This window comes from Psittacula echo (genome assembly GCF_963264785.1).
Source record: "Psittacula echo genome assembly, chromosome: 7".
NCBI classification, from domain to species: Eukaryota; Metazoa; Chordata; class Aves; order Psittaciformes; family Psittacidae; genus Psittacula; species Psittacula echo.
Window position 1 is genome coordinate 12,964,825 of NC_137740.1, and position 19,868 is coordinate 12,984,692.

Below are 19,868 nucleotides of genomic sequence, written 5' to 3' on the forward strand. Positions count from 1 at the left end.
AGCTCCTAGGCAGCAAAAGGAACCCATGAGGGGCTTGCTACATCTGCAATCTGCAATGCCATACCTTTCATCTCCTGTGGATGGGAGCCGTTCCAAGTTGTGCATGATATCCTCATCTGAGCGGAAAGAGGATGGCTGCCCTGGAGAGCGTGTAAAGGACACGCTGCTCTCTGAAGTGCATCTGTCACAGGAGGGGAGAGCAGGCTGAGCACCAGCTTTTGAGCCAGAGAGGATAAACAGACACAAGCTCCAGGGAGGAGAAAAGGGATCTCTAGACAAGAAGAGCCTATCTTGCGAAAAATCTTAGTTTTCTTAGGGCTGTGGCAAGCTCTGTGAAAAGGACAATCCTGAGTCTCAGAACATTAAGAGAAGCCAAGACTGGCTGGCTGGGAAGGCCAGGCACAGGGTGGGTGAGTGACCCTTTCCACCTACCTGTTGTGAAGAATGTCTGCATTCACAACTTCTATTTCTAGGGGCAGCGTCAGCACGAAGATGTCCAGGGTCACACAGAGGTCCCCCAAGTCAATGGTGTTCAAACCCTGGCAGCTTTCCAGACAGCACAGAACTTCCCCTGAGGAGAGATCACAGATCACAGATCAAGCAACAAACAGTTCTGCTTACACATACACACAGCCTGGTAGCAAGAGGTGGCTGTCCCACAGGCTTGGACAGGCTCAAGAAGGCCATCATTCCCCATGATCCTTTCAACCTTCCAGAACCAATCCCACAGCAAGTGGGAGACATGGTGAAAAAGCCTTTGTCTGGTGCTGGGAGACCTGGAGGGGAAGGCTGGTCCAGAGGGACTGCTGTTCAGGACACAGCATGTTTGTTCCAAAGCCTGCACACCCAAAAGGGGCCTGACAGAAGCCCTATTGCCCTTGAACCTCACAGCAAGGCTTGCTCTTACCTAGACAAGTTGGCAGGGACTGCACAGGCATGGAGCTGTGCTGGCTACGCAGCTTCACTGAGCAGGTAAGGTGCACAAAAAGAGGGGGCATCTCCTGCTCCAGGAACTCCTGCTCATTGAGCGAATCCCCTCCCAGGACACTGAAGGAGTCATCATCTTGATTCACTGTGTTGGAGTCCGACAAGGAATCTGTGTCTGGGAACTCGTGCTCCAGCTTCTCACGGTACTCCACCTCCAGCTCTGGGTCACTCTCAGTGGCAATGCAGCACCCAGACACAGCTCCTGTTGATACAGATTTCCCTGTTAGCAAATCAGGCCCACATCCCCAGAGACAGCCAAGCTCTGAAAGGCATCACCACAGTGATACTACAGACAGTTTCCTCTCCAGGACAGAGCAAGCAATCTTTACCTTCTTCAGCTGCCAATTCTGGCTCTGACCCCTCCATGTCCTCACTGCCTTTCCTGTCTGCCTGATCCCGAGGTGCCTCTTCCTGAGATGGAGAGAGGAAGGGCAGATACTACAACCATGCCAGGCAGCAAAGCAGGGTGTTGATGGACCCCAAAGGGCTCAGTCTGCCCATGGGTCTGCCAGTCCCAAATCCAGATCTGAAACCAAGCAAAGCTACTTCCCTTCACAAGGACTAGGTGCCTGCCAGAGCAATACCATGCCTACCTCTTTCTTGGCTGATGGTGGGCAATAGAAGAAATAGTGAGGATTTGATGGCACTGGCTTGAAATGTAAACTTCCAATTTCCAGGAATTTTTCCTAAAAGAGAAATCCCAGATGTGAAACAGATATTCCACTCTACCCTCCTGCAGGAGCAATCTGAGCTTCCACATTCCTCACCTGGATTATTTTATGTAGGTCAGGGTGAGCCTGGCAGGGCTGTCCGATTTCCAGTAGCGAGAGGGGAAACTCTGAGCAGCAGCTGGTGCCCACACTGCTCTTCGGCTCCTCTGTAGGGCTAGCAATGTTATGGGAGTCCTGCTCGCTGTAGTCCTCCATTTCCGCACTGGCAGGATTGTGGACAGGTCAGACAGGTACATCGAGAAACAAGAGTAATTACATGTATTATCTACCCTGCCTGCATCCCACCTCACAGCTCCCCACACCTCACTGGTGTAAACATGATATGACTTACACAGCCTCCACTTCTACAGCCCCAGAAACCCTCCTGCCACCCACTAACACAGATAAGCACTCGGGCTGTCTGAAGCCAGGCCAGAGGTAGGTTAACCATGCTGATCCCACTGCCAGGTACGGTACACACCCTCCCTGGGAAAGAGACATAAGTGGCTGAGTATAGCGACAGGCCTGGAGCAATCTGAATTACCGACACCCAATCCAGGGCATGTCACAGCAAATACCATCATGCCAGCACCCCTAGTGTCTTGGCAGCACAGAGTAGAGTACAAAGCTCAGGCCCACACTCATTTAAAAGCTCCATGACAGAAACAGTCCCTAAAACTCAGAAAAAGCAATCTGGGGAGTGGGATGTTGGTTGGTCAAAGTACTTCCTAGGTACTCGAATTAGTAATACAGATGGCAGATCTGGGTGCAATGCATCACAGCTGTGAATCCTTCAGTAAAGATAATACAACATGCATTGGGATAGGTGATCCATAATATCTTACAAACACAGAAAAGTTCCCACAGTTTCTTCTTTGGGAAAGTAGCACTTGAGGAAGGCATCTGACTCTCCAAACACTAAATGTTCTTCAAAACCACAGCCTCATCTCAATGATTTACGGTATGAGAAGAAACAGAATTTGGGATTCCCAACAAATTCACATAAAGGAACTGAGAACAGTCAAGCACAAACAGAGGACAAAGGATCTAAAGAGAGCGAGTTTTTTGACAGACACTAAGGTACTATAGAGTATATTTTCCCCTTTTTAAGTTTCCAGAGGCAATACAAACCTCATAAATACCCTAAGGAACAGGACAGAAGTTTAGCATCAAGCATATTCCAATTCTGCCTTGATATTTCTCTTGTGACTTTTTTTTCCAGTTTCAATTAATAAAATACACCCAAACCACTTTGTGCATTAGAAAAAGATAACAAGCCTGTCATTTTCTCCAGAGGCAATAGCAACCTCAAATGAGTCTGAGAAACAAGAAGCCTGAGAGTTACTTGCAGACAAACTGGCCTCCAGCTCCAGCCAGATGGGACAGTAATGAGCTAAGACTAGAAGAGAAAGCAAAAGGATGGATGTCACCAGAGATTATAAAAAAAGAGATCCTGGTGGGCACCATAACAGGCGGTTATCCCACTGGAAATATTTCTTACATGTGGCTCTGTTAGACCCTACCCTACAATGTTCCTTCTAGCAGGCAGCAGAAGATGCTTGAAGAAAGATCTGCCTGGGCCCAATGCTAAGAACAGAAGCAAAACCAAGAAGGGCCCCTACCTTGATTCAGAGACCAAGACACCCCTCTCCCTAGAGCTTTGCTCCTCTTCTTGCTCCATGCTACCCACTTGGAAGCTGGCTGTCTTGGTGTGCGTATGGAAATGCTGGTGACTCTCTCGGAATGAGCGGACATGGCTGCACACCGTCAGCAGGAAGTTGGTGATATCAATCTCTTGAAGCAGCTCTTCACAGTAGTCCATGGCTGTAAGTAGGTCCTGCGAGTTGATGCTGTGAGACTGCTGAAGGCTCTTGAACAGCCCTACAGATCAAACACAGAGCTTGAGCGCTCCACCACAAGGGTGCACCAAGGGCCTCAGGCAATAGCCACATATGATTTTCACCAAGTCCCAATACAGAGCTGTAGTTAGTGCAGGTGCTGGCAGGCGAGGCTCAGCCAGAATGCCTAATGCTACACATTAACCTGAGCTTGTGCGGCACCAGAGTACCCCAAGGATCTGCCACCCTGAAGGTGAGAGGAAAAGCTCAAGGAAGGGACATCCCCCCACAGCACTTCACATGTCCAGGAACAGCCTATGCAAGACCTATAGCGAATCTGCAGAAGTATCTTGACATCCCTCCTGGTGGGACAGCAGTCCCACAGCTCCTTCCTTTGCTCAGTGTAAGATCACAAGAAAAACAAGACATTGCTTTCTTAAAAGAAGATCCAGGGTCTAGCCCCAACCCCAACCCTGCCTCAGCTCCCTTTGCACTGCTCCTCACCTTTCACATAGCACTGGTGGGAGTGCTCCTGCAGCAGCGTGCAGTAACTCACTAACTCCTTATGCTTGTGGTCCAGCCAAGCAGTAGCAGGAGGACGTTCCAGAGACTGGGACCTGGAAAAGAGGAACCACAGCCTTCAGCTCCAGTGAAGCGTATTTTAGACTACAAATGGCTCTGGCGCCAGTAAAGCAGGGCTGTAGGGCACGCACAAAGCAATGGCTGCTGTTAGGCAGAGAGGCCAAGCCAAGAGAGTAAGTCAGGGCTAGAGCCAGCCTCTCGTCAAGGAAGCTCCTGTTTCCTGTCTAGGAATCAAGTATGGTTGGTATTACCTGAAAAAGATGTCCCGAGGAGGACGATGTGCCCGTGGGCTCACAAGCTGCTCTCTCAACAACTCCAAAGAGCAGCTGTAGATGTAAATGGGGCAGCGAAATCGGCGGCATTCACCTAGCTCAGACTGTGAGTTCTGATGGCAGAAGGAGATATGCACATCTCTGCGAGAGGAGCCACCTTGTTCTCCAGTATCACGACTCACTTCTGCAAAAGAAACAATCCTGAGATAAAGGCCTTCGATGAGCTCCTCATTCCTGTTGAGATGTCACAGCCCTCACAGCAGCACCCACAGGCAGGTATTCATTTTACACTCAAACCTCAGGGGTTATTCTCCTCATCCAGCACCCAACCACTCAACCCAGTCCTTTGGCCACTCTGATCCTCTATTTGGGCATCCATGACTGTTCACCACTGCCACCACCACTTTCTGCAGCAGCACAACCCTTCATCCTCACTGCAGGCATGGCTGACTGCACTAGGGGCTCTGCAATCAAATCCCATATACCTTTAGCCCTGTGCCCCCCTCCCTAGGATAATGTGTTGCTCATAGTGCCAGTCTGGATCATGACATAAGAGTCACTGACTTTCCAGTGCAGCCCAGTACTGCCATTCCTAGTAGCTTCTATTTACCTGCAACCTCCTTGGTTGCAGCCTTGGGCCTTGGGCCATGGGCATTCAGCTCACATTATACTCCCTCACCCCCCCCCATGAACATCATGAAAGCTGGCTGAGGCTTCACTGTGCCCCTTCTCCTGACTCTGACACTGCTGACTGCATGGCAGATGCTGACAGGCTGCAGCAGTCTGTTATTCTTCCTACCTCAATCTGTCCAACAGTGTGCTCAGGTATAGCAAGGATAAGGATACTTTAGCAAGGTCCTATCTTGAGGGTGGTACCGTGGGCTGGTGTTATGCTGAGGGTAGGTAATGGCACTGCAGCATCGCCTTCTTCAGCCTCATCCTTGACTTGCTCTGCACAGACAGGTCCCAGGGTGTCCTCCCCAGACTGACTCTCATCTTTTGGAGGTTTGTCTAATCCGCAAGCCATCAGCTTCTGTACATCTGGAAGAAAACAAACTAAAATCACTCTCTGTCCAGTGAGAACAGTTTAACCCTTCTACATTCCCAAGAGGGCAAATGTCCCTGCTACTTCTTTATGTGTATGAGCAGCTCCAGAGAGTACTTCCAGCAAAGCCTAGCAGCCTTCACCAGCAGCTCAGTGGAAGCCAGACCAGTGCCAATGCCCAGAAGGAGGAACTCTCCCAAACCATCCCATTAGCAGTCTCCTTACTCTATTCATTAACAGTCCTACTGGGGAAATTGCCCAATGGCTGCAGCTAGCAAACAACTCAAAGCTACATCCCCTGCCTGAAAACAGTATGTGGGCAGCACCATGTCCAAGGAGAGAAGAGCACTACATGCAGCACTTGGCACTACTCTATTACTGTTCATACAGTGCAAAAAGACTGGGTCTAGACTCTGCTGCTCAATAATCTGTCCATCCTACCAGAGCTGATTCTGCTTTTGCTGTCTTCCTGAGGAGGCACTGAGGACTGCTCCTCCTCTCACTGCACAGCAGGCAGGCTCACCTGAGAAGGTGGCTGGCAGGAAGCTGAGGAAGACATGCTGCGTGTTGACCAGCTTGGCATAACATCGCCACTGTGGGGGAAAGGGCTCCGTTGCGTCACTCAGGGTCACATCATCCTCAGGCAGGTCTGTGTTGCCGAGGCTCTGATGAAAGAGCAGAAGCTGGATAAACTCTTCGCACAGGCTTACCTTGAGGCAGGTAGCAACACACAGAGCAGGCTTCTCCATGACTGCTAGTTGGCACAGCACAGAAATCACCCAGGTCACCCCATGCACCATTCTGAGAGCAGCCTGGCTCCAGGAAACACAGCATACAGCCAGGAGATGCTTAGCCAGCTTTGCCGGAGCCAGTTCTGACGTACAAGCAGTGATTGCCCATGGTTTCTGAGCAACCTGCAGCATAGCACCAGTACTGCTCTAACAGGCTAGGCCCATGGTGACTGCAACTATCCAGACACCTACAAGATTCCTCCTTGACTTCAGCCACAGGCTACAGCTCAAACTGCTGCCAGGCACAAGTCAAACAACAGCCTTTCAACCTGTTCTCAACCCTTGCGCTAACTCTCCTGCTCTTCAACAGCTGCTGCCTTGCTTTCAGAGGAGGCTCAGGAGAGGGACAGCAGCATAGTAGTACCTGCAGAGTACTTGTGGAACCAGTCATATCCCTGGTACCATTGCTGCCAACAAGATGATAGGATGCAGAAGCATCCTGCTGCTCCAGGGTCCCAGAGGCTTTCAGGCTTTCTTCTGAAATGCAGCACAGAGAAAACAACCTGAGGAACACCAGCTGAGGAAAAGGGTTGAGAAAGCAAGGCCATGTTCCTGGCCCTTACCTCTGATCACAGGGAGGGTGAAGGGGGGTTGATGGCCATCCCGATCCCGTTGCAGAACCTGCTCCATGAAAGCCACATGATCAGCATCAGCCATGGGGATCTCCCGGTCACTGAGGTCATGCTGCAGGCAGCCATGGAAGAGGTTTAGTAGCATTTCATTGGGCACAAACGAAGAGTCCTTGGTCACCTCCTCATTCTCTGCTCCAAAACAGAACCATGTTCAGCAACAGCATCTCCCCAGCCACCACCTGCCCAGGCCCCCAACAGACAGCTCTTTACAAAGCGGCACTTCGACACAGCCAGGAGTTTCCCCCTACACCTCTGCAAGGCTGACTTGGAGGGTGTTGAGGAAGCCCTGGAGTTCCAGCTTCATCATCACTAGCTACCTTGCACTGACTCACTCTGCCACTGTAACTGTTCTGGAGATGTTTGGGGCTACAGACAAGAAGCCACCATCACAGAGCAACAGTCTAAGTTCAGTGTTCTCAAAAGAAACTTTTCCAAAACTACCATCCCAAGACAGACAACTCTGGGGCTGCAGAGAATGGGAGAACAGCACTGAGCTACTGCAAGTGGCATGGCAGCTCTCACATTCCTGCTACCAAGGAAGACAAGCACACAAAGCAGGCTGCTCATAGCCATGGAGGAAGAACAGGAGGAGGAAGGTGGTGAAGAAGTACCTACCTTTTGTCAGCATCAGGAAGAACATTTCCACCTGCTGGCACCTGGGCAACAGCTTCATGAGGTTGAACTGGAATGGGATCTCATGCACTCGAAAACCAGCCCCCATGTCTGGATCTGCAACAAGAAATGGGAATGTAACATGCTGGTGGGCACCACACAGCACTGCCTTCCAGGCCACCTCCAAATGAGAGGTACCAGCCCTAAACGCAGTGCAGTCAGCACAAGTGAACACCACCCCAACTCCTTCTGCTTAGGAGGGCAAAGGGATGAAAGTGAGTGAAAAGCAAAGTCTGATGGAGGCTGCAGCAGGTTGTGAACTACCTACAATGAGGTACCTCACTGTAAGAGTCCCCTGGGCTTATTGCCACCTTCAAACAAGAAAGGACAGGGAGACACCACAAGACCGTACAGAGCTTGAGCACAGAGCTGCCAGAGGACAAAAACCAGAACATCAGTGTTGCAGGTAACATGGCTGGAGAGCAGTGACCACCCTGGGAGCCAGAGGTAGCCTGAATTACCAGCACAGTCAGAGACAAGGATGCCCCTGCTTTGGCAGAGATCTCCCATCCGACAGGCTCTGCACATCCCTACAGGCATTTCCTGTCCTTTTCCTCAGTAAAAGAGTCTCTGCTGTTCAGGCCCTGAGCTTTCCTGGCCCTCTCCCACAGGGCCAGTGATACAACCCAATATGGTTCCCTCAGGTCCTGCCCTCAGTTTCTGGGTTGAACCTGACTCTCTCAAACCCACCCAGTATCTGCTGTGTTACTCACTGCAAGGCAAGCAAGAGAAAGATCTAGGATGAGCTGAACTAGTGACAAGAAAGCAAAAATAGTGTGGTTCTGGAAGAGGTTGCCTGATGGGGGTGAACCTCTCACATACTCTTGGAGGTCTCAGTGAACTATGTTAATCATGTCAGATCAGATGCTTCCATCTGCTCCAGAAGTCAGCCCCTCTCACACAATTACAGAACTATTGAGATTGGAAAGGACCTCTGCAGGTCATCTGGTCTAACCTTCCTACTCATGCAGGGTCACCCCTCCAGCCTTGGCACAAAGTTTCAGTGCTATTTTTGCCTTCCAAAAATGAAGCCATTTCTCTGGCAGCTGAGCACAAGTGCAACAGTAACCCACAGTCATCAAACTCTAGAAAGTTGTACTCAAAATACCTGTTCCACTTTCCAGAAAACTCTAACAGACCCCGAGACACTCAGAGCCTAGCTGCTTCTTGCTCCATCAAACCTGCTAGGACATACATGCTGAGCTCACCTTCGGTAGCTTTGGTCTCTGAAGGAGGGCAGACCCATTCCTTGTTCTGGCACAACTGGCTGATGTACTCGAAGGTCAGCATGGTGGCAATGCATGCAAGGTCCCGGGGATAGAGCTGCAATAAGCAGTCAAGGCTCAGCTGTATGAAGCAGAATTATTACCCCGAAATGCAGAAGAAAACAGTCTAAAAGCAAGGAGAGGAGGCACTCATAATCCCATTCCTGACTTGCCCTGTCTCATTGCTCCCTCCTTCTCCATCAGCCTTTAGCCTTTGTTTTGCCTTGTTCAGGAGGTGCATTGGCAGCGCCGTCTGCGATCCCAGCTTTGGTTCAGCTTGCTTCCTCCAATGGAATTGGCTTTTGACAAACTAATCTGTATGTTCCCACCTATCCCAAAGCAGCACTACGTGTACAGCCCTGCAATCCAGAAACCTTTTCTGACCAGTAGGCCAATTTTGTTAACAGCATTTTCATCTCTTTTGGCCCTCAATAACTGACCTGCAGTGTTGCAATTGCACTTGCAATACACCCTTCTCCCTCCACAAAAGGGTCCATTCCCCTACCCCTTCAGAGACTCACCGCTTTAGGTATTTTCTGGTAAGGCAAGCCATTGAGGTGCTTCCAGTTCTCAGCAGTACTGTGGACATGGCCACTCTGTGGCTCCACCCAGCACTCAGTGACCAGGTTCAGTTCTGTGTCCACCTCAATGGCCTCTACCTCTGTATCATTGTCATCATCTGTGGAAAAGCTGGAAGAAAGACAAGGCAAGTCCTGCAAGATGGCATAGAGCCAGCAGCCCACTGCAGCTCCTCTCAGAGCTGTGAGATCAGCCACACAAACCCTGGGTTTGCAGGGAAAGCCCCAGCTAACTGCTAATCAATCCATGACAGCTTGTTGTTTAGATTCTCCTTCCACACTGCTTGCAAAGGGCAAGTCTGAAGCCATGACTCCACTGCCAACCCTCCCTGGGAGGAGGGCAACAACCTCACCTGTCCTTGGTGGAGGTGGAGTGGGGTGGGAAGAGGATGTACTGGACAACACAGGTGTGCTTCTCCCTGCCGCTGCTGCTCTCGCTTGTGCCGTCAATCTGGAGGGGAGACATTGCATCAGCCTGGCCAGCAGCAAGTCTACATGCACCCAGTGCTCCCTTGCACAACACAGCCCACCATCCAGCTCCACTAGCAGCAGTCCTAGCCCCAAGAACCCCTCCAGCACAGCGTGGCCCTACCAGCAGAGCAGCTCTTTAACTGCAGAAGAAGACAGGAAAATGCCCAACCCACAAGCTGCTTTACTTCAAGGGAGGAGGAAGGTCTCCCTGCACATGTCAAGGGTGTGTGCTAGAAGTGGATGGGAAACCCCATCACAGGAAGGTGACTCCACCTCAGAAGAAGCAATGAAGGATTGTGTCCACACTACAGCACCCAGGCTTACCTGTATGGGCAGCTCCAGCACCATGTTGATAATTCCATCCCCACTGGATGCAAAGTGGAAACCCTCCGACAGACGAACCCTGGCAAAACAGAGACATGGAGGGCTTCTCTACCCATACTGCAAGCTTAAAATGCAGGAATGACTGTACCCTTCACGCCATAACACCTTCCTTCCCAAGACAGGGAGCTATACAGAGAATTGGGAGATGTGACTTTTTGCACAGGACAGCCTGTGTGAAGACCAGCATACTCCAGACACAGTAACACCTCTTGCCCTTTTGCATGATTTCCAGGACCCTCTTTTTTCTCAACTTTGGCTGCAGAACTGGGTAAAGCACTGGCCCAAGTAGCTCTAGAAGCTGTATACAGGACCAAAACCCTCTGCATGACAGATTCAACTGTTACTTATAGTAAGGCCCCAGATTCACCCTGCTTTCTCTGCATCCCCAGGATTAGCTGGAGAAAGCACCCCCATTCAGGTGTGCAACTTACTCTGTGAGTGTAGAAAGGAGCTGGGCTACAGCAGTGATGGGCACAGCTGGTGCCAGCCCTGACTGGACACTCCAGATCCAACGCTGGTGATAGAAGTAGCGGGACAGTGAGGCCAGGGTGGAAGAGGCAGTACGATTTGCCACCATAGTGAGTGGGCCAGACACCGGGGGATGCTCCAGGTTGAGAATGAATGGGGCTCGATAGTCAGAAGGCAGCTTCTCATATCTAGGAGAGGGCAGAAGTGTGGTTCACTGGGGTGGAAAGAAAGCTCTGCTCAGGGCCAGAGCTCTCTAGTTTCACAGCCCACTTGCTGGGCCTAGGACACAGCCCTGCAGCAGCAGAACATGACTAGCCCACACAGGATCCCACTCAGACAGCAGTAACTAAACTTACTTTTGCATCATATTAGTTAGGAGTAACAAATCTGCCTGTCACAGCCCTCCCAGACCAGAGCTGCCATTCCCAGCCACACAACCCAAACCCACCCCAACAAGCACCAGATTCATGGCACTCTCATCTTGCAATTGGCAGCACCAAACACAGACCCCCCTCTCTCCCATTTCCCAGGGCAAGGAGGCTGTGCTGATGGCCTGCATCTCTATCACTACCTGATGAGTAGCTTCTCCAAAGGTTTGTGAAGCACAACAAGGCAGGGCCTGTCTGAGAGGGCTGACTGGGCCCCAGCCACTGGTGGAGACTTGGAGGGAGAACTACTGCCAAATGTTTTCCTCTTTGCTTTTGGAGTTGCCTCCTTGCTCTGGACCCTGTGGGGAAAGCGCAGCTGCAAGATTCGGTCCCGTAACTCCTCCACTATCTGTCATGGCAAAAGCAAAAAGTAAATGTGACCACCTTTGTCTGGAGACATAAGATAGTCAAAATAAGCTTCCAGAACAATAGCCTGGCTAGAAGCAAGAAAACACTCCTTAAATAAACAGATATGTAGGAGTTAAAGGTCATTATACTTCTGAGGCACTAGCAAGACCAAGATCAAGACAATACAAGGCTCTTGGGTCATTAAGACGTTTTAACAACTACAGATATTTTGAAAAGCAAACGAAAGGACCATAAAAACCTCAAAGATGATTTCAAGGCTGAAGAAGTTGCCTTCTATAACTCTTATGAAAAACAAATTAATTGCATGCCAGCTCCTCCACAGAAGCAGTCTGAGTAGCCACCCTCATTCCTCCCCTCCTCCTCTCCTCAAGAGCCTTCAGTAACTGTAAACTAACACATGTAAGACAAAGCCAGACTGTTCCCACAGCTGATCCACTCCCCCACTATCACATTCATGTGTTAAATCTTTATGGTAAAAGGTTTCAAGGGCTTAGGTTATTTTTTAGGTTAATATTTTCCAAGATACTTTCAAAATGACTTCCCAGTTACTCTTTCTAGCTTCTAGGAGCTCTGAATAAGGTTCTACTAGGTTTCTTTTGATGATCTTTGTTCAATTTGTTTTAATTTCCATTACCATCGCAGGCAAACAGAAGAACAGCAGCTCTCCATCTCTCTTCTCAACACTATTTCAGCAACTTATCCCATCATTATTATGCCTTTTTCAAGGAAAGGAGTGTCCCCAGGCCAAAATATTAAGCAGAGCTCTTTTCTGCACCATGATGCCACTTGGGTTCCCTTCATGGTTTCATACCAATAACACAGAATCGCTAATGGGTGCTAAAGCTCCAAAATCCAAGGTGCACTGTTCTGCAGTTATCAATACTGGCTTCCAGCTACCATGCTGCTGCTTAGGAGTCCACAAAGCACACAGGTTGTCAGGGCAGAGAAAAACCAAATAGCTTTGTGCCACCTGCAGATTTTCCCAGCTCACTACCTCCTACCTTTCTGCAGATGAGTTCCCAAACCTTTGACTAGTAAAAACACTGGGCAAAACACAAACAGCTTTTGCATTGATGAGAGCAGAGCACTTTTTCCACAATTTCCTTGATTTGTTCCCCAAGACAGTTTCTGACACCCTGTCCCTACTCTAGTTCTACAGTGCCCTATGGAGTCTCACTAAAAGCCTTCTGAAAGTCAGACTGTACCAAGTGCTCTCCCTCACTTAAACACTGGAAATTTGAATAACTCAACACGAAAACCCCTTCCCCTTAAACAAGGGGGGCTGAGTTCTGCTGCCACCCTTCACACTGGGTAGTAGCTCATCAGCCCTATGGCAGGAAAAAAAATAAGAAAAATAAGAAAAAGGTGTGTATTATAGAATTTATGATCTACATACAGCTCCTGCTGCAATCATCTGGAGTTTGCCCAGAGCTGCAGGGTATGCTTCCTGTCTTCCACCTTCTTCATGAGACAGGTATTAACTTACACCGGCCAGAGGAAACTCCTTCACAAAACCTGTCACTTGGCACTAGCAGCCCACGTGTTGGCCCAGCAACCAGTGCCCAAATCCTGGATCCCCTAAAGACATGAAATGGCAGATCCTCCAGAGTGTCAGAGCATTTAGTGTTACTTGGGTTCATTATGTCAGAACGAAATGGTCCTTCCCATGTTTGTCAGCTTATCCTCAGACTAATCTAAAACTAAAGCTAAGTGAGGCAAACCAAAGATTTCTCTCACGAAGACAAAAGATCAAGGTTTAATGATAAACTTCTTGTTAGTAACAAAAGGTTCACACAGCTTAATAGCAGGACATCTTTCCCATAGTTACTGATTTATCTAGGAACACTTAGACTTGTCTCAGCCATTAGAGCTAGAGAAACAGTTCATGCAGTAACCCCACCTTCTGCATCTGACTAGGGCAGCCCATTTCTTTTGATGCAAAAAGGTTATTAGAAGTCTATCTAGCAGACTTGCACCTCTTTTAAAACATTTCCTGGGTATCACATTTTTTCTCTCCCGGTACTGCTCAGGGAGAGAAAAAAAAATGTACAGCAAGGCATTGTTCGCATTTTAACTCTAATTCCTCCTTGCTCCAGCGATACAACATATATATGCAATTCACCACCTACTGAAGCAAGATAGCTTAGGGAACATGTAGTACATCCACTACAGAGGTCTTCACAGATCAGTCAGACAAGTACTGCTGTTCCTGACGGACTGTACTGATTATTGGTCACAAGGATAGACTAGATAACCTTTGAGTCATTTCAAGCCCCACAGTTGAATTAAGCAGTGGGAAAAATATTCATGTGACTAGGTATTTTATTGATCTTTGAGTCTCTGGGTTTAAATCTTCCACAGACTCAACACAGAAAGCTTTGTCCAAACTGTCCCTTTCTGTTACAGTAAATCCACACCCATCTAAGCCTTAACATAGCAGTTACTTATTAGAGGACACCCGCCTATAGTGTCACCTGTTTTCTACCCACCACTTTCACATGAAGAACTCCTTGCTCTGCTCCTACCCCAGGAAGCAGCCAGCCAGCTCTCACCTTGTTCCTGGCCTGTGCAGGTGTGCCAATTGGGAACCCCAGCCGGAGAACCATGCAGGGAGCTTTGGAGATGATCCGCACCACATAAAACGAGGAAGGAGTGGGATCCTCAGAGCTAGGGAGAAGGGATTAAGACAGGGCTGAAATAGCATGGATCTAAATGTTGTGTCAGACCAAGTGGAGGCCTGCTTTTCAGAGCCCATGAACCTACACAACTTGGCAGCAACACATGTTGGTTTTAGCATGCAGACACCTCCCAGATGGCTTCCCTCTCCCTCTGAGCTGTGCATGGAACACAATGGCAGCAGTTCAGAATATGCAGGGTTTCACATCCACTTGTCTTGCTCTTATCCTCTCCTCTAGACATCTGCTTCTGGCCCATCACATCATACTGGTCTAACTGGATCTTTGGCCTGGCCACATGCCCAATTACCCACACAGAGCTGCTTCAGAGCCACTCACCCATGGATCAGTTTGACGTAGGAGTAGCCCTCCACCAGCACGAAGCTGCTCCAGTCCCGCAGCAGGGAGGTGAGCGCCGAGTGAGAGATGCGGCACTGGATGGTGCTGTAGCGGCCATTGTTGCCCGGTGTGTGCAGGTGCTTGGGCACAGGCCTGCAGGATATGGCAGAAAGTCATTTTAGAACCACAGCTTCTCTTCCCCCAAAGCCCAGAGATTTTACTACATCCTTGATGCTCCACAACAGCCAACACCCAAGCATCTCCCCTGCCTATGCCTGTTAGCAAGGGCCACACTCCCTGAGCGCACACGGACTTGGATTATTTCTAGCTTCTTCCATGCAATTTATGGCTATTATTCACATAACTCTGCAGTTAGGACCAGCCTCAGGAAAACAATGCTTTTGCGAAAGATGTTTTCCAGCAGCAAACAAAATCAGGGATATCTTCAATTGGATGGTCCACACCCCCTGCAACCAGGAAACCCAAACCCAAGAGGGACTTGAGAAACAATTTATGCTCCTGAGAACAGGCCCCCTTTTGACAAAGATGACTTCCCAACCCTCAGCCCCTCTCAGATAAATGAGCCATCACTATGCATCAGGTCCCACTAGCGAAGCCCTTCTCCTGGCAACTCTGCAGCTCAGCTGAACTGGACACCCTGCTTTCCCATGCTGGCCCACACTGCTGATCTTTGTCAGATACATACGTGTCATGCTCCAGAAGGAGGACTATACGATGCATGTGCAGCCACCTCTGCCAGAAGTTAGCATCCATGGAAAGGATAGGCTTCCAGTAGGAGGCAAACTGGGAATGGCTGGAGTCAGACCCACTGTGCTGCAGTGACAGCACCTGAGAAAATGACAGAGCAATATGCAGCAAGTGGCTGACCTGTGTGGGCCCAGGAGACTGGCCACATCCCTTGCTTTTGGTAGCTGCCTCTCAGCAGACAAAGTAAGTGCACTCACACTGAAACAGGCAGTACGATGCAAGCAAAAATAAATTAGGTTCCTGAAATGTCAAGTTAATTGAGAATCTAACTACTTAGCATCATGTAAATCAACCATGGAAAAGATGGCATATGTAATGGTGCACCTTCTGATTGAGAGAGGGATATATGGCTTGTGTCAGCAGAGCAATTAAACACTGAGATAACACATCTGAGAGTGCTCATGCAAATACGGTACCAGCAATGGGTGGCATTGGGCAACTCTAACATGATTGTATGGTTAACACTGTGATTCCACCACCTATAGTAACTCTGCTGACACAGAATTAAAGTGGTGGTCAGCCATAAGATAGGATGCTCCAGATATACTGTGGGATACATAACCGTATAGAGTTGAAATTTACCAGGCAAACCTAAAGAAGGGCTTATGAAGTAAAATTAAATAGATAGTTCTTTTTAATTACAGATCCCCTAGCTTTGGTATCTGCTAGTCATCTTCTACCAATGCCAAGGACACTGCTGTCAGGGAACAGATAATATGCTAGCACTTTCGCTCAGTGAGCTTCAATGAGTCTGAATTTTGCCGTGAAAACTACTACCTCATATTTTGTTTAGTTTCTGCTGTGCAGATGACAAGTGTCTCTCTTGCACCTTCCACGTGAGTGCTCAGAGCAATAAGCCATTAAACAACTATTCAGCACATCCTATATCTTCACCTGACAGTGCTAAGCTACGTCACCAGGGCACAAGACTGCCAGCAGAAACTCCACACATATGAAGTATCCACTGAAAAAACATAGCAAAAACGAGAGTGTCAGCCTCTCCATCAGTCACACATTGCTACAGGAGAAGACTTCACAGCACACTTAGGAGACTTGTTGTGGGGCTCAGAGGTGTAGCTGCAGCAATAAAAACATAGGGTGATGTCTCAGACGGGAAAAACTAAGAGATGGGATGTTCACAGGCACTGCATTGCATCTGAACTCTGTTACTGAGCAGAACAAAGAACAAGAGATGAAGTCTGAGAGCTACAGATGATCCTGACTGCCTACTAGGACTCAGCATCCCCTGATGCAAGACAGAACAGGCAGGAAGGACAACCTTTCCCACATTAAGTGGGAGAAAGAGGGAACATACCGGAGTGGTGGAGCCTGGGGGGATGTAGAAGAGGGGCACCCCATTCTTGGTGCTTTCAGGAATGGTGAAGTGTTCTGGGACTGTGTCAAAAGACTGCAGATGAACCAACATCTGATCTGTCTGGTTGATGCTGAAATAGAAGAGGCAGTTAGCCACCAAAGCCCATACTCTCCCCCTTACTGCTCCACAGTCACCCAATGCCTGCACACACAGCAATCCCTCTCTACTGGGAGTCCATCTGCATTAATATAGCTTCCTATGGCAATGCTGAGATTCAATGCCCGATTGCAAAGAGCACATTAAGAGAGTTCAAGTGTATATAAGGAGAATGATCAGAGTTGGGAATGAAGTGCTAGAAAAGGAATATGACGAATAGCTGGGACTAGTGGTCACCCTGGCCAGGAAGTGGTTATAACCCACAGGGCCTTCAAGCCCTAGAGACATGAGGTGTCACTCCTAGTGTGACCATGCAGCACAGCTGCAAGGTTGTGCTGTAAGAACATAGCACCTCCATGGGATGGCAGTCAGAGTTAAAGTTTGCATCACAGGATCAGGGCTCCGGGACAGCAACACCTTCACCATGAAGCAATCTTACAAACTAGGTCACAGGCCAGTTTGAGTCTTTTCCTTCGCTAGATGGCAAGCCTGCTGCCAGTCATGCCTCTTATGCTTTTGGGACCCTGGGTTAGGATGGTCACCTCCATAATCTATGCCCCAGCATGCTAAGGAAGGAATTCCTTCATTACATCAGACAGTAGGAATTACTGGGAATGGTCCAGCTCACCTCTGCAAGGTGTTCCAGAAGCGTCGGATGACTGTAGTGCGATACAGACTGGTGATAGGCTTCCTCATGGTGCAACTGATGTCGTGCAAGATGTCATAGCTTCCCTCCATCGTCACTTCTACCCATGTGCTGCGCTTTGATGGGTCCAGAGGCCAGGGTGTCACAGCTAAGTACTCTATCCTCATGTTATGCTTCCAAAGCAGCACTAATTTCACCTCCAGCTGAGACCCACCTGTGTGGGAACAGAGGAATAAGTTCAAGTGCTTGTTTAGTACACATCCGAGCTTTATCTCTGAGCAGGGACTCATGAGTACCAAGAGACTGTTTGATCCCTATGAGAGGACAAAATTATCTAACAACTGATTGTTCTAGCTGAAGTCATTCTCTCTCCTCCCCAAAAAATGCTCATACAGTAGCATTCAGTGAACAGTTCTTTAGACAGACATGTAGTATGTATACTACAGAAGGCAACCGAAACTCAGAGGAGGTGCTGACATTTGCAATGGTCACTCTTCTTCACAGCCTCATCTTTGTTTTTAATAAAACTGTTCCTTTGCACAGACGAGCAGAGCCTTTAAGCTCTGAAGTTTTCTCATCTGCACTCTGCAGAGTTAATTTATCCTGGTGCAGAAACACAGGCATTTGGACATGATGGGCCCAAATCATAAACAACCTGGAAGGTGAGGTCCAATTCTTGAATTAAACTCCATGTTCTTCCTGTACAGACAGTATTTCATGCAATCTAGAACCTTAAATATCAAAAGGTTCTCACCATGTTCTCACCCTCTTCTGTTCCCAAAGTCAGGAATGAATATTTACCTGTTCTTCAAACTGTAAGTTTTTACCTTTTTCTTTAAGCAGGCCATTGCATCTCTAGCAAGATTAACGCAAACGCCTGACAGCAAGCCTCACTGAGCCAGAAGAGCAGAAAACTGTCACACTCCTGCTGACTGTGCATGTGTATCTGTACCAAAACAACCCAGGGCAACACATGACTTTCTGTAACAGTGCCACGCTGCTGTTTCAACTGCTCAATCATCTATTCTGATGTCCAGCCTGCTCTACAGTTTGCCAGACCTGTAGCATTTGTGAGATAAGTGATTGGATGTGCTGGAAACTCTCCGAACAGGTCATCAGCCTGGATCCTACGTTTCCTGCAGAGTTGCATTTGCTGCTGTCATAGGCACATCATGGCATCCCCTTCACAGGCTGATTACACTCCATTTTAAAGCCATCTTGCTTTTTGCTCCCACGGTCCCTGCTGGGAGGCTCCCTCAGAGCACTCTTCCCCATCAATGTTTAGAAAAGCCTCCCAGAGTCCATGCCAAATTCATGCTCGGTTGTTCTTTTGATTAAACCATTTTTATTCTGAGAAGCTTCATTCCCATAACATTGACAGGGGATGTGCACTAGAGGAAGAAATCCTCCCCCAGTTTTAGCTGTTACTGTGCAGATTAAACCAGCCTTGGTCTTCAGCCTACAACAGAATATCCATTACCCTAACAGTCCCAGACCTTCCTGCACCTCAAGAATTCATCTTTCCTGAACAAAGATGATCAAAGATGTATACCGTATTTCAGATGTAATTAATCTGAGGGATTACTAGGGTTTTATTTCGGGTCACTAATACTTTCCTGGGCTGCATCAAAAGGAGTGTGACCAGCAGGTCGAAGGAGGTGATCCTGCCCCTCTACTCTGCTCTTGTGAGACCTCACTTGGAGTATTGTGTGCAGTTCTGGTGTCCTCAACATAAAAAGGACATGGAACTGTTGGAACAAGTCCAGAGGAGGGCCACGAGGATGATCAAGGACTGGAGCACCTCCCGTATAGAGACAGGCTGAGAAAGTTGGGGCTGTTCAGCCTGGAGAAGAGAAGGCTGCATGGAGACCTCATAGCAGCCTTCCAGTATCTAAAGAGGGCCTACAAGGATGCTGAGGATGGACTCTTCATCAGGGACTGTAGTGACAGGACAAGGGGTAACGGGTTCAAACTTAAACAGGGGAAGTTTAGATTGGATCTAAGGAAGAAATTCTTTACTGAGAGGGTGATGAGGCACTGGAATGGGTTGCCCAGGGAGGTTGTGAATGCTCCATCCTTGGCAGTGTTCAAGGCCAGGTTGGATGAGGCCTTGGGTGACATGGTTTAGTGTGGGGTGTCCCTGCCCATGGGAGGGGGGTTGGAACTAGAAGATCTCAAGGTCCTTTCCAACCCTAACTATTCTATGATTCTATGATTCCACAATGAGTGCTTTGCATCAGTGTAAATGCATTTGCCAGGGTTGTACCATCTGTTGCTTCCATATAAATATTGTTTATCAAAGAGGCTAAGTAAGAATGTATAAATTTGTCTCTTTCCATTTCATATTGTCATCTCACTGCTTTAGTACTCATCCTCTGCTTTCTGCACAGTATTTGTTTCCCATAACAAAGCCTTTCTACTTCCTCAACAGCAAGCATGATACGTAAATTCCTACATTTTTTGCCTAGATCATTAAT

The 19,868-nt window shown here is 48.5% G+C and overlaps 1 protein-coding gene across 16 annotated transcripts in view; it reads right to left on the bottom strand.

The window, feature by feature from the left end:
* The window catches only part of SZT2 (SZT2 subunit of KICSTOR complex), a 58,659-nt gene that overhangs the window by 27,488 nt on the left and 11,303 nt on the right, over positions 1-19,868 (bottom strand). For 12 of the 16 annotated variants that reach the window (XR_013957393.1, XR_013957394.1, XR_013957395.1 and 9 more), the window contains exons 10-34: positions 17,374-17,605; positions 16,590-16,719; positions 15,213-15,355; positions 14,507-14,659; positions 14,045-14,159; positions 11,267-11,472; positions 10,659-10,883; positions 10,168-10,246; positions 9,726-9,823; positions 9,316-9,484; positions 8,738-8,852; positions 7,473-7,586; positions 6,789-6,986; positions 6,590-6,702; positions 5,958-6,099; positions 5,266-5,430; positions 4,369-4,573; positions 4,040-4,152; positions 3,320-3,578; positions 1,755-1,920; positions 1,581-1,673; positions 1,317-1,398; positions 908-1,189; positions 433-571; positions 65-181 (exon numbers count right to left, since the gene is read on the bottom strand). Coding sequence is in view for 10 of the 16 variants with exons in the window: in XM_080622989.1 (XP_080479115.1) it covers positions 65-181; positions 433-571; positions 908-1,189; positions 1,317-1,398; positions 1,581-1,673; positions 1,755-1,920; positions 3,320-3,578; positions 4,040-4,152; positions 4,369-4,573; positions 5,266-5,430; positions 5,958-6,099; positions 6,590-6,702; positions 6,789-6,986; positions 7,473-7,586; positions 8,738-8,852; positions 9,316-9,484; positions 9,726-9,823; positions 10,168-10,246; positions 10,659-10,883; positions 11,267-11,472; positions 14,045-14,159; positions 14,507-14,659; positions 15,213-15,355; positions 16,590-16,719; positions 17,374-17,605 (3,853 nt within the window). In the remaining 6 variants the exon portion in view is untranslated. Of the gene's footprint in view, positions 1-64; positions 182-432; positions 572-907; positions 1,190-1,316; positions 1,399-1,580; positions 1,674-1,754; positions 1,921-3,319; positions 3,579-4,039; positions 4,153-4,368; positions 4,574-5,265; positions 5,431-5,957; positions 6,100-6,589; positions 6,703-6,788; positions 6,987-7,472; positions 7,587-8,737; positions 8,853-9,315; positions 9,485-9,725; positions 9,824-10,167; positions 10,247-10,658; positions 10,884-11,266; positions 11,473-14,044; positions 14,160-14,255; positions 14,309-14,506; positions 14,660-15,212; positions 15,356-16,589; positions 16,720-17,373; positions 17,606-19,868 lie in introns of those variants that run through there. The other 4 variants (XM_080622987.1, XM_080622986.1, XM_080622985.1 and 1 more) reach the window with 4 other exon arrangements.